This window comes from Pan troglodytes, chromosome 8 (assembly GCF_028858775.2).
Source record: "Pan troglodytes isolate AG18354 chromosome 8, NHGRI_mPanTro3-v2.0_pri, whole genome shotgun sequence".
Taxonomy (NCBI): Eukaryota; Metazoa; Chordata; class Mammalia; order Primates; family Hominidae; genus Pan; species Pan troglodytes.
The window spans coordinates 80,025,560-80,039,892 of record NC_072406.2 but is presented as its reverse complement, the minus strand read 5'-3'; the positions used below and the strand labels follow the sequence as shown (position 1 = coordinate 80,039,892).

Genomic DNA, 14,333 nt, shown 5'->3' with positions numbered 1-14,333 from the left:
CTGGGTTTTATACATATGCGTATCTAATACAGTCTGACTTTGATTGTAAAAGTGAAGACATTCCTTATGAGAGTTGACTAAGGATGACACGGAACTGATAAAAATATGTTTCTACCATGAATCTTATGACAGAATTCAGCTGAGTTGCTTGAGATTTAATTTATCAAACAGGAGCTAATTTATTTTCATTAATTAGTGGTTAGTAAATATGGAACCCCATGAGAATTTCCTAAGCCTGATGAATTTGGCCATAGGGCATGGTGACACATGTCTGTAATCTCAGCTCCTTGGGAGGCTGAAGCAAGGGGATTGCTTGAGCCCAAGGGTTCTGGGCTGTAGTGCTGTGCCGACGGGGTGTCCACACTAAGTTCAGCATCAATATGGTGACCTCCCGGGAGTGGGAGACCACCAGGTTGCCTAAGGAGGGGTGAACCTGCCCAGGTTGGAAATGGAGCAGGTCAAAACACCTGTGTTGATCAGTAGTGGGATCGTGCCTGTGGCTAGCCACTGCACTTCAGCCTGGGCAACACAGCAAGACTGTCTCTGAAAGAAAAGAAAAAGAAAAACAAAGTTTGACTGCTAACTTAACAAAAAACTCAGCTCTTTTTAGTAACTAGCTGAATGACTTTGGATAGGTTACTTAACCACTTATATTTAATAATAGCCACTATTATTGAGTTCTTATTATGATCAGGTTTTGTGTTAAGTGCGCTACTTATATTATTCATCTGATGTAAAGATGAGTAAACCTAGACACATGGATGTTATGTAATTTGCCTAAAGCCTTGTGGCAGAAGTGGGATTTCAAACCAAGCCGTCTGCCCAGGTACGGTGGCTCACGCCTATAATTCCAGCACTTTGGGAGGCTGAGGCGGGTGGATCACCTGAGGTTAGGAGTTCGAGACCAGCCTGGCCAACATGGTGAAACCCCCATCTCTACTAAAAATACAAAAATTAGCCAGGCGTGGTGGTGGGCACCTGTAATCCCAGCTACTTGGGAGGCTGAGGCAGGAGAATCACTTGAAGCCAGGAGGTGGAGGTTGCAGTGAGCCGAGATCACGCCACTGCACTCCAGACTGGGTGACAGAGTGAGACTCTGTCTCAAAAATAAAAATAAATAAATAAATAAATAAAATAAAATAAAACCAAGCAGTCAGATTCTAGAGCCACATAACCACTATTGTTTCCTGCTGCTGTCATTGCAATTACAATTAATAAAGCCAAGTCTTAATAATTCATGATAATAGGAATTAGATGGGTAAGAGAAATCAAATCAAATCATTGATGCCTCTCACATCTCATTTTAGTTTGGGCTGGAGTTTCTGTTTTCCCAGTCAAAATCTCTAATGAAGCTCCTAATTGGTAACAAAATTATCAGGTTTGAATTATGTTCTTTTTCATTTAATTTTGAAATTCTTAATATAAAAGAAAAAGACCAAAAGACAGGAAGAAGGAGCTTTATAATAGATAATTTATAAATTATAACTTATAATTCAGAGACAGTTATCCTTGAGTAATGGTGGCTAAGCATCTTTGAAGAATTTGGATATTTTATATATTACTAGGAGAAACCTACCTGATCATTTTGGGTATTTAAATTTTTTTTTTTTTTTTTTTTTTTTAAGACAGACTCTTGCTCTGTCACCCAGGCTGGAGTGCAGTGGTGTGATCTTGGCTCACTGCAACCTCTGCCTCCCAGGTTCAAGCGATTCTCCTGCCTCAGCCTCCTGAGTAGCTGGGATTACAGGTGCCTGCCACCATGTCTGGCTAATTTTTGTATTTTTAGTAGAGACGGGGTTTCACCGTGTTGGCTAGGCTGGCCTCGAACTCCTAACCTTGTGATCTGCCCACCTCAGCCTCCCAAAGTGCTAGGATTACAGGCGTGAGCCACCACGTCTGGACTGGATATTTAAATATTTTGAGCTCATAGGTATCTTGGGCCATCATTTAAATTAAGTAGTTAAATTGTCATCACAACGACTATTTCAATAGGAGCGTTTATTGGATGCTTTCTGAATTTTATTATTGAGGAAATTATTTCTTAGAGGAAAAAGTCAAAATAGAAATATAAGGATCAAAAAAAGTTGGGTTGATCATGGCTGTTTTGGGTCGGGGATTGATGCCCCAACTTCTTCCTTCATGCCATTTAAGTTTGACCTTTTTTTTTTGAGATAGGGTCTTGCTGTGTTACCCAGGCAGGAGTGCAGTGGTGCCATCATAGCTTACTACAGCCTTGAACTCCTGGGCTTAAGGGGTCCTACTGCCTCAGCCTTCCAAGTAACTGGGACTGCTGACATGTGTCACCATGCCCAGCTAATTATTTTATATTTTGTAGAGACTGGGTCTTGCTTTGTTGTCCAGGCTGGTCTTATTCCTGGTGATCCGCTTGCCTCAGCCTCCCAAAATGTTGAGATTATAGGCGTGAGTCACTGCGCCTGGCATGACTCTTTATTTTAAACACTGATTTTTGTTTCAGGTTGAACAAATCCTGGCAGAATTTAAAGTCAGAGCTCTGGAATGTCACCCAGACAAGCATCCTGAAAACCCCAAAGCTGGTAAGAACTTAATAAAGGCTACTTCTCAAGAAAATGAGTAGTATATAGAACCAAAAGCCAGTGAATAGTAACTTAATTTTCTCAATTTTCTCTTGTCTATTATGCCCAACCGTATTCTTTCTTTGCACTATTGGATGATAGAAAGGGAGAGGGCTGTGCAGGATCTTTTCTAATAGTCGTCGTTTAAGATCTATTTTTCTTTCTGCTGTACTGTGTTGCTTTGTGGTTTAAAATTCTTCTAGTTCATGCTTTATTTCACCAGCTATTGAGTGTTAACATAACTTAAGTATATTTGTAACCAGGTGGTTGTCTTTTTTTTTTTTGAGACAGAGTCTCTGTCGCCCAGGCTGGAGTGCAGTGGTGCGATCATGTCTCACTGCAACCTCTGGCTCCTGGGCTCAAGTGATTCTCCTGCCTCAGCCTCCCGAGTAGCTGGGACTACAGGCGTGCACCACCATGCCCAGCTAATTTTTTTTTTTTTGTATTTTTTTAGTAGGCAGGGTTTCACTATGTTGGGCAGGCCGGTTTCGAACTCCTGACCTCCAAGTGATCCCCCACCTTGGCCTCCCAGTGCTGGGATTATAGGCGTGTGCCCGGCTAGGCAGTTGTCTTCATGAGAAACTTGTTGTGATTTCTTCATTACTGGGGACCTGAATATATCCATATATTCATACTTTTGTTTCTTTCCTTCACTATCACTTAAGCATGCTTATACCTATCCAAGCTTGGGAAAAATATGAACAAACCAATAATCCCTCTGCAACCTGTCTCTCTTCTCTACTTTCCTGCCTCTCTTCTTCTCTTCAGACCCAGACTTCCCGAAAAGGAAGTCCACAGTTGATGTCTCTATTTCCTTTCTCACTATTTTTCCATTTGTTCCACTCTGACTTCCCTAGTTTCTCAGAAATAGACCAAGGACTGCCTGAGTATCAAATCTAGTGGTTACCTTTTGGTACTTATCTCCCCTGAACTTGCATCAAAATTTGGCCCTGTTGACCATATCTTCCTCCTTGAAACAAAGTTTTTTTCTTTTAGCTGTCAGGATACTATGCACTCATGGTTCTCCTCCAGCCTCTTTGGGCTGCTTTCTCTCAGTCTCCTTTGTGACTCTTCTGTTGCCCCAAGGTTCCCTCCTAAGCTCTCTTCTGAGCCCACTCCCCATTTTCTCTTGAAGCCTTGTCCAGGTCTGTAGCTTAAATCACCAGCTCTTTTGATGGCTCCCAAATCTATCCTTAACCTAGTTCTCACTCCCCATCTTAAGACTGTGGTTTTGACTGCTTCTGGGAAATTTCCATTTGGAAACATTTCAAAGTCACCCTGTCAAAAATTAGACTCATTATTTTCCTATCACCTCCTCTGAAATCTCGCTTATTTTTCTGTGTTCTCCCATCTCTATGAAGGACACCACCATCCATTCAGTTGGTGTCATGGAAGCCTTGTCTCCTTCCTCTCCCTCATGTCCATATCTGGGAAATTGCCAAACACTGTTGATTTACCTTTCCCATCTCTCTCTACTGTGTCCTCCTCGCTTCATGCTGGGTGCCATTGCTGTAGGTAAGCCCCCATCATTTCATGCTTGGATTGCTACAGCATTCTTTAAGTGCTTCTCATTGCAGATTTTTCTTTTTAATTATGGAAAAAAATAATATGTACAAAAAGGAATAAAAAATACTCTAACAGATGCCCACGTATGTTCTGCCCAGCTTAAAACTTTACCAGTGCAATTGAAATCTCTTGTGTTTTCCTACTCTGATTTTATCCTCAGGGTAGATAATATTACATCTTAATGTTTTTTTTTGAGACGGAGTTTTGCTCTTATTGCCCAGGCTGGAGTGCAATGGCACGATATTGGCTCACTGCAACCTCTGCCTCCTGGGTTCAAGCGATTCTCCTGCCTCAGCCTCCCGAGTAGCTGGGATTATAGGCATGTGCCACCATGCCCAGTTAATTTTGTATTTTTAGTAGAGACAGGGTTTTCTCCATGTTGGTCAGGCTGGTCTCAAACTCCCGTCCTCAGGTGATCCGCCCGCCTTGGCCTCCCAAAGTGCTGGGATTACAGGTGTTAGTCACTGTGCCTGGCCTTATATATTAAATTTGATGGTTATGTTTACTATATGCGTATAGCATGTGTGTATAAGTGCTTTTTCTATAAGGATAATATCATACTAAGACCTATCTATAATTCCATATTGCACAAATCCAAACTCTTCTTTATTTAGAAAATGTTTTCCTTGGCCGGGTGCAGTGGCTCACACCTGTAATTCCAGCACTTTGGGAGGCCGAGGTGGGTGGATCACCTGAGGTCGGGAGTTCGAGACCAGCCTGACCAACATGGAGAAACTGTGTCTCTACTAAAAATACAAAGTGAGCCGGGCCTAGTGGCCCATGCTTGTAATCCCAGCTACTTGGGAGGCTGAGGCAGAATTGCTTGAACCTAGGAGGCGGAGGTTGTGGTGAGCAGAGCTTGCGCCATTGCACTCTAGCCTGGGCAACAAGAGCGAAACTCCATCTCAAAAAAAAAAAAAAAAAAAAGGAAAAAAGAAAATGTTTTCCTTGTCCCTTTTCTTAAGGTTCTTTATTAATTTTCTCTAGAAATCATTGATTCCTTTGATTTGCAAAAACAGATCATTTTTTCTATATGTGAGGTCATCTTTTGTTAGATATTTAACTATTGCTTCTGCTCATTTGATTTTTTTCCCTTTTTATTAACTTGTTTAAGGTACTATGAGCAAATAATAAGTGTGAGCTTGATAAATTTGTGCATATGTATATCCAGGTCAACCACTGCCCAGACAGATGTGGAGCATCTTCAGCACCCCAGAAATCCCTTTTCCCTTCCTGTTCAAAGTCAGCACCCTCTCTCATTTTTTGATCTCTATCACCATTGACTAGTTTTGCAGTTTTGGATTTCATATAAATAGAATCACACAGTATGTACTCTTTTGTGTGTAGCTTCTTTCGCTTTGCATTATGTCTGTGTTGTACTGTGCAGTAGTTCATCCTTTGTCATTGTTGAGCCTTTAGGCACAAATCCCTTCATGCTGTGTACCTTAATTCTCCATCCCCTTTTGCTCTCCTTCACCATGCCTAGAATTTCATGTTTCAGCCACTCAGAACTACATTAGTTCATTCATGTGCTCTGCTCTTTCTACACTCCAGCCCTCTATGCTTGATGCTTTCTGCCTGGAACACTCCATGGCTCACACACATCCCTGACTACTTGGCCAATTTGTGCTTCTGTGTCAGGTCTCAGCTGACCATCAGTTGGGAAGTCCCATGTGTCCCACCTAACAAGAGCACCCTGTATGTCAGGCAGTAGACTGTGTGTCACACTGTCTCCTTATTGCATGTTTGCTTATTAGTCATTCTGGAAGCTCAGTAAGGCAGACACCCTGCTTGTCTTGTTCACAGTCGTATGCCCCTAGCATGGCACTTACTGAAGAGGACACCTATTCTGCACAATTTCTTCAATAAGTGAATGCATAAACATTTCTTTCTTTCTTTCTTTTTGTGACAGTCTCACTTTGTTGCCCAGGCTGGAGGGCCGTGGCATGATCTCGTCTCACTGCAACCTCTGCTTCCCAGGTTCAAACAATTCTCGTGCCTCAGCCTCCCGAGAAGCTGGGATTACAGGCGTGCGCCATCCCACCTGGCTAATTTTTGTATTTTTGGTGCAAAAGGGGTTTCACCATGTTTGCCAGGCTGGTCTTGATCTCCCGACCTCAGGTGATTCGCCTGCCTCGGCCTCCCAAAGGGCTGGGATTACAGGCATGTGCCACCGAGCCTGGCCCGAACATTTCTTTTTCTTTTTTGAGACGGCTTCTCGCTCTGTCGCCCAGTCTGGAGTACAGTGGCGCTATCTCTTGGTTCACTGCAAGCTCCGCCTCCCGGGTTTACGCCATTCTCCTGCCTCAGCCTCCCGAGTAGCTGGGACTACAGGCACCCGCCACCGCGCCCGGCCAATTTTTTGTATTTTTACTAGAGACGGGGTTTCACCTTGTTAGCTAGGGTGGTCTCAATCTCCTGACCTCGTGATCCGCCCGCCTCGGTCTCCCAGAGTCCTGGGATTACAGGCGTGAGCCACCGCTCCCGACCCCTGGCCCAAACATTTCTTTAGGATTCATATTAACTACCTGTCTGAACTGGAGTTAATATTAAGATAGGTGTCCTAGCATAAAATTATAAAAATTTAGATCGGGCTCGGTGGCTAATGCCTGTAATCCCAGCACTTTGGGAGGCCAAGGTGGGTGGTTCACCTGAGGTCAGGAACTTGAGACCAGCCTGACCAACATGGTGAAACTCTGTCTTTACTAAAAATACAAAATTAGCCGGGCGTGGTGGCACATGCCTGTAATCCCAGCTACTTGGGAGGCTGAGACAGGAGAATCGCATGAACCCGGGAGCAGATGTTGCAGTGAGCCGAGATCGCGCCACTGCACTCCAGCCTGGGCAGCAAGAGTGAAATTGTGTCTCAAAAAAAAAAAAAAAATTATAAAAATTTGATAAACACTTAAAAACCACCACCACCCCAGGTTATTCTTTAACTGGGTTCTTTTCAGTGAAGCATGACTGTGAGTTGTTTCTCTGTCCCTGACAAACAATTTTTATTCAGGATACATGATGAATCACTGTGTAATTATTGCCATTTCTAGTTGCCATGGTGATGGGGGTTTTCATGTATGGGCTGCCTCAAGACGTCTTGTTCAGAGAAACACTGGACTGTGTAAATATTGTTTAAAATGAAAAGGTACACAGACATCAATATCTTCTCTAGGCAGGCATGCATTTGATATATGATTCAACCTTTGGGTAGAGGTTGTTTTTTAATCTAAGCATCCGTTTACTCAGTTTTCATTAATACAACTTTCTGAATGTTTATGTGGATCTTTACACACTTGGATGATTAAGGTTACTGATGAAAATATTTCAAATATATATATGAGACAGGATCTCGCTCTGTCTCCCAGGCTGGAGTGCAGTGGTGCGATCTTGGTTCACTGCCGGCCTCAACCTCCCAGGCTCAAGCAGTTCTCCCACCTCAGCCTCCCAAGTAGCTGGGACCGCACATGTGCGCCACCACACCTGAGTAATTTTTTTGTATTTTTAGTACAGACGGGGTTTTGCCATGTTGCCCAGGCTGGTCTCAAACTCCTGGACTCAAGTAGTCTGCCTTCCTTGGCCTCCCAAAGTGCTGGGATTACAGGAATAAGCTGCTGTGCCTGGCCAGACTATTTCAAAATCTATTTTTTTATTTTTTATTTTTTTGGGGAGATGGAGTCTTGCTCTATCGCCCGAACTGGAGTGCAGTGGCACAATCTCAGCTCACTGCAACTTCTGTCTCCTGGGTTTAAGTGACTCTCTTGCCTCAGCCTCTTGAGTAGCCGGAGCTATAAGTGTGTGCCACCACGCCCAGCTGATTTTTTTATTTTTAGTGGAAACGGAGTTTCACCATGTTGGCCAGGATGGTCTCAAACTCCTGACCTCAAGTGATCCACCTGCCTCGGCCTCCCAAAGTGCTGGGATTACAGGAGTGAGCTACTGCACCCAGCCTCAAAATATCTTTAAAAATTCACTTGGATACTGAAGTTTAGCTTGACAGAAATTCAGAATGTAATGGAAAGATTTTGAAATGTATCTAATTAAGGTGAAAAGCTAGACAGTAGAGGAACTTTGGGTAGGATAAATTAAACTCATATCTATACCTTTTTCATCCACTAAATACAGTCTCAACTGTTGCCATTGAAATTACTGATGTGGTAGCATGATGGAGTAGTGGATATAAACACAGGCTTGTTTGTCTGGATTGCTCCCATTCCACTTACAGTCTAGTTGATCTTGGGCAATCTCTCCAAGCCTCAGCATTCTCGTAGGTAAAACAGGTAGACTAGTAGTATATTACTTCATGCATCTGCTGTGAAGATTAAATGAGGAGTCCTGCATGTGGAAAGTGCTTAATGGATGCTGGCAATTTTAATTCAGTGGATTGTCTTTCCTTGTTTTATGTAGCAGCCCAAGGTAAACATTTAACGTGATGGGATAGTTTTCTCTTTTTATAAGTAATAATTAGATCATTCTTTTATTCCCTGAAAAAAAAAAAAAAGTAAATCTAAGGCCACCAGAAATCCCTTCCCCTCTCCAGATGTGGGTGCTGCAGACAGGACTGACTTTGCTATAAAAATAGTGTCACTGAGCCCCAGAGCTCCTGGCTGGTGCTCATGCCAGCGCTCTGTGTGGGTGACAGTAACTGTTTCAGATTAGCACTTTATTAACTTCTCCATGGCCATGAAGAAAGTAGACTTAAGGCCGGTGTGATGGCTCACACCTATAATCCCAGCACTTTGGGAGGCCGAGGTGGGCAGATCACATGAGGTCAGGAGTTTGAGACAAGCCTAGCCAACATGGTGAAACCTCGTCTCTACTAAAAGTACAAAAAATTAGCTGAGTGTGGTGGCGGGTGCCTGTAATCACAGCTACTGTGGAGGCTGAGGCAGGAAAATCACTTGAACCCAGGAGGCGGTGGTTGCAGTGAGCTGAGGTTGTATCACAGTGCTCCAGCCTGGGCTATAGAGAGAGACTCTGTCTCAAAAAAAAAAAAAAAAAGAAAAGAAAAGAAACTTCAGACTAAGAACCTGTGGAATGGTATTTTTGTTACTGATGTGCAAACTTCAAGGACATTTGGATATTAGAAGAAGGGGAGCAATTTGTCCTTTGTTAACTAACATCTTTTAATGTCTCAATTTTTTTTTACTTTACAGTCTTTACTGTTTTTCCCCATATAATAAAAATAACATAATTAATAAATAACGTTGGAAGAAAAAGTTTGCTTTTATCTTTCCCTGATAGAGAACCACTATTAACGTTGGTATATTTTCTTCCAGATTTTTTCAAAGCATATTTTGACATCATATTATTATTTCTTAAGTAATTGTAAATGGCATACATTTAAAATGTGACTGTTGTAATACAAATTCTATTGTGAAATATGAATTTAAAATAACCTCTATATTTTGAAGGTAGACCCAGGAGTTAAATCAGAATGTCTCGCAAGACTTCCAGCATCATTTGCTCCTATGAGCTTACAAAATGAGATCTCTCTTCCCAGAACTGGCAAGTGTTTACCTTGTGTGGCTCATTTGATTAGTTGCTACATTAATGGAAAAATATAAACCCAAACTCACTTTTGTTAAATGTGGTGAAGTGGATGGAACAAGAGAAAGTTTGCATTATAGGAAAGATAAGGTTTCTTTTTTCTTTCTGCTTATCAACTGTTGTTGAGGGACTTACATCAGAATAATTCTAAGCAGCTTCTTTCATTCTGGGAATTCTAGAAAGCGAAGCCAACAATGATGTGAAAAGAGAAGGTGACTCACAGATAAATACATAAATCTTTACAAGCACCACACAAGTAGCAACTGGCATGTGCATCCTTGGTGGTAATTTAATAAGCTTTTTATTCCTGTTGGAAAAAGTGACGTATCATTTATACAATGGGACATTTACATTGTCGTCAGCAACAGGAAGATTTGCTCTCACTGGACCAAGCTGCTATGGCAAGATACTTTTATTTGTTCATTTGTTTTCCTGTAGCTTTCAATAGCCCCATCTTTTTTTTTCTTTTCTTTTTTTTTTTTTTTTTTTTTGAGACGAAGTATTGTTCTTGTTGCCCAGGCTGGAGCGCAATGGTGTGATCACGGCTCACCGAAACCTCCACCTCCTGGGTTCAAGCGATTCTCCTGCCTCAGCCTCCCAAGTAGCTGGGATTACAGGCATGCACCACCACGCCCAGCTAATTTTGAATTTTTAATAGAGATGGAGTTTCTCTATGTTGATCAGGCTGGTCTTGAACTCCTGACCTCAGGTGATCCGCCCACCTTGGCCTCCCAAAGTGCTGGGATTACAGGCATAAGCCACCATGCCCAGCCTCATTTAGCATATTTTCAAGACTCATTCATGTTGTAGCACATATCAACATTTCATTCCTTTTTATGGCTGGATGATAATTCTTTTATGTGGATATACCACATTTTGTTTATCAATTCACAGTTGATGGACATTTGTGTTATTTTCACTTTTGACTATTATGAATAATGCTGCTATCATATACAGGTTTTTGTGTGGACATATGTTTTCATTTCTCATGGATATATACCTAGGATTATAATAGTTGGGTCATATGGCAACTCTGCTTAATATTTTTGAAGAACAGTCAAACTACTTTTCAAAGTGGCTATATACCACTTTACATTCCCACCTGTCATGTGTGACAGTTCCAATTTTTTCACATTCTAGACAATTATTATCCTTTAATTTTAGCCATCCTAGTAGGTATAAAGTGGTATCTCACTATGGTTTTGATTTGTATTTCCTCAAGGACTAATACTCTTCAGGATCTTTTCAGGTGCTTATTGGCTATTTGTATATCTTCTTTGGAGAAATGTTCATTCAAGCCCTTTGTCCATTTTGCATTGGGTTATTTGTCTTATTATTGAGTTGTAAATGTTCTCTATAAATTCTAGATATAAGTACCTTATCAGATATATTATTTGCAAATATTTTTTCCCATTCCATGGTTTGTCATTTCACTTTCTTCATGGTATTCTTTGAGGCACAAAAGTTTTAATTTTGATGTAGTCCAATTTATCTATTTCTTCTTTCGTTGCTTGTGCTTTTGGTGTCATATCTAAGGAGCTCTTGCCTAAGCTGAGGTCACAAAGATTTATTCCTATGTTTTTTTTTCCCCAGTTTTTTATGGTTTTAACCCTTACATTTGGATCTGTGATCCATTTGAGTCAATATTTGTTTATAGCTTAAGGTAGAAATCTAAATTCATGCTTTTTATATATTGATATTTAGTTATCCTAGCACCATTTGTTGAAAAGACTATTTTTTTTCTTCATTAAATTGTCTTGGCACTCTTGTTGAAATCAATTGACTGTAAATGTAAGGGTTTGTTTCTGGATTCTCAATTCTATTCCATTTATAAGTATGTCTATCCTTATGTTAGTACCACACTGTTTTCACTACTGTAGCTTTGTAGTATAAGTTTTGAAATTCAGAAGTGTGAATTCTCCAACTTTGCTCTTATTTTTTTCAAGAGTTTTTTTTTTTTTTTTTTTTTTTTTTTTTGGCAATTCTGGGTCCCTTGTATTTGCAAACAGATTTTAGGACCAGATTGTCAATTTCTGCAAAAAAGGCAGCTGGGATTTTGATAGAGATTATGTTGAATCTGCAGATCAGTTTGGGGGGTATTATCATTTTAGCAATAGTAAATCTTTATGAACGTGGGATGTCTTTTCATTTATTTAGATCTTCTTTAGCTTCTTTTGACAATATTGTGTAGTTCCTTCTTTTGTTCAATTTTTTAAAAATATTATATTCTTCTTGAAGCTTTTTTTTTTTTCTTTTGAGACAGAGTCTCGCTCTGTCACCCAGGCAGGAGTGTAATGACATGGTCTCAGCTCACTGCAACCTCCGCCTCCCAGGTTCAAGTGATTCTCCTGCCTCAGCCTACTGAGTAGCTGGGATTACAGGTGCCTGCCACCACACCCAACTAATTTTTTTTTTTTTTTTTTTGTATTTTTAGTAGAGACGGGGTTTCACCATGTTGGCCAGACTGGTCTCGAACTCCTGACCTCGTGATCCGCCCACTTCGGACTCCCAAAGTGCTGGGATTACAGGCATGAGCCACTGGGTCCGGCTCTTGATGCTCTTATAAATGGAATTTTCTTAATTTCATTTTCAGATTGTTCATTGCTACTGTGTAGAGACACCACTGATATTTGTATATTGATTTTTTATTTTTTGGAGACGGAGTCTCGCTCTGTCATCTAGGCTGGAGTGCAGTGGTGTGATCTTGGCTCACTGCAACCTCTACCTCCCAGATTCATGCGATTCTCCTGCCTCAGCCTCCCGAATAGCTGGGATTACAGGCGCCCACCGCCATGCCTAGCTAATTGTCTTCTTGCTGTGTTTTCACATGGGGGAAACAGAGTGAGCAAGTTGTCTGGGTTTCTTTTATTAGGGCACTGATTCCATTCGTGAGGGTTCCACCCTCATGATCTAATCATATCTCAAAAGCCCCATCTCCTAATACTATCATTTTGGGAGTTAAGAATTCAACATATGAATTTTTGTTTGTTTGTTTTGAGATGGAGTCTTGCTCTGTCAGACAGGCTGGAGTGCAGTGGTGCAAACTCGGCTCACTGTAAGCTCTGCCTCACGGGTTCCAACGATTCTCCTGCCTCAGGCTCCTGAGTAGCTGGGATTACAGGCCTGGGTCACCGTGCCTGGCTACTTTTTTTTGTTTTTTTTTTTTTTGAGATGGAGTCTCGCTCTGTCGCCCAGGCTGGGGTCCAGTGGCACAATCTCGGCTCACTGCAACCTCTGCCTCCCAGGTTCAAGCAATTCTCTGCCTCAGCCTCCCGAGTAGCTGGGAATACAGGCGCCTGCCACCACCCCCAGCTATTTTTTTTTTTTTTTTTTTTTTTTTGTATTTTTAGCAGAGATGGGGTTTCACCATCTTGGCCAGGCTGGGTCTTGAATTCCTGACCTCGTGATCCACCCACCTTGTCCTCCCGAAGTGCCGGGATTACAGGCCTGAGCCACTGCACCTGGCCTGTATATAAATCTTGTATTCTGCTCTGCAGAAAGTTTTTACTTCACTGAGGAGCAGAAGAGACTTTGGAGGTGTTTCTAACAGAGCCATAAAAGGTTTCTATTATATACCATCTGGTCAAGTAGATTAGTGACAAGCTACCATTTGTCCCAGCATCTACCATGTTATTTATTATACTTAAAGCCTCCCGTTTCTCTTATGACAAAAAGCAGGCCAGCATCCTTAACATGACATCTCAGGCCCTGGTTGATTGAGCTATTGTCTGTCTACTCTACAGCCCCATCCCTCATCGTTCTTTCCCTAGCCTTGTGTCCTCCAGCCACACTGGCAATTCCTACTTCCTCTAAGTCACCGTGCTCCTTCCTGCTTTATAAGGACAAGCAAGATCATGGATGTAAAGTGCTTGGCACAGTTTATCCACTCCCTGTATTGTGCCTCAGTCATGTCTTTATAGTCTTCATAGTCTTTATAGTCTTCAGTTTTATAGTCTTTATAGTCTTCAGTTTTACTGTCCCTCTTGCCTAATTACTGCCCTGTTTCACACCCAGCACTAAAAAAGGTAGTTTTCTTCCTATAAGGTGGAATAGTATTTTTTCAATGTTTACAAATGTTTCTTTCCCCTGCTAATGATGTCTATTATTCACATCTGTGTCATCAGCACCGGGAGTAGCCTCTGGCACATGACTGAGGCACAATACAGGGAGTGGATAAACTGTGCCAAGCACTTTACATCCATGATCTTGCTTGTCCTTATGATACCCTTTACAAAAGCTTAATGAGGTAAATTGGCCCAAGGTCACATAGCTATTAAGTGGCAGAGTCATGGTTTTAGTAAGAGCAGTTGGATAGTTTTGGAGTTTAAAATATCCCCTCTGAGAGACAAGTGCTCATTTCTTGATTTGTTTTCCAGTGGAGACTTTTCAGAAACTGCAGAAGGCAAAGGAGATTCTGACCAATGAAGAGAGTCGAGCCCGCTATGACCACTGGCGAAGGAGCCAGATGTCGATGCCATTCCAGCAGTGGGAAGCTTTGAATGACTCAGTGAAGACGGTGGGTTTCTCGCTGGGTGCGACGTGAATTTGTGAAGCTCAGGATGCCCATGGATTAGACTCATGTAGTAGCTTAAAGAATCATTAGGCAATAGGAGGGAGAAAACCAAGAAG

At 41.7% G+C, this 14,333-nt stretch overlaps 1 protein-coding gene across 7 annotated transcripts in view; it reads left to right on the top strand.

The window, feature by feature from the left end:
* Nucleotides 1-14,333, top strand: part of DNAJC12 (DnaJ heat shock protein family (Hsp40) member C12) — a 53,501-nt gene that overhangs the window by 24,438 nt on the left and 14,730 nt on the right. For 4 of the 7 annotated variants that reach the window (XM_054660132.2, XM_016918385.4, XM_054660131.2 and 1 more), the window contains 3 exons: nucleotides 2,477-2,555; nucleotides 9,569-9,662; nucleotides 14,081-14,220. In XM_054660132.2, coding sequence (XP_054516107.1) covers nucleotides 2,477-2,555; nucleotides 9,569-9,662; nucleotides 14,081-14,220 — 313 coding nt within the window. The remainder of the gene's footprint in view (nucleotides 1-2,476; nucleotides 2,556-9,568; nucleotides 9,663-14,080; nucleotides 14,221-14,333) is intronic. The other 3 variants (XM_009458549.5, XM_521687.6, XM_009458548.5) reach the window with 2 other exon arrangements.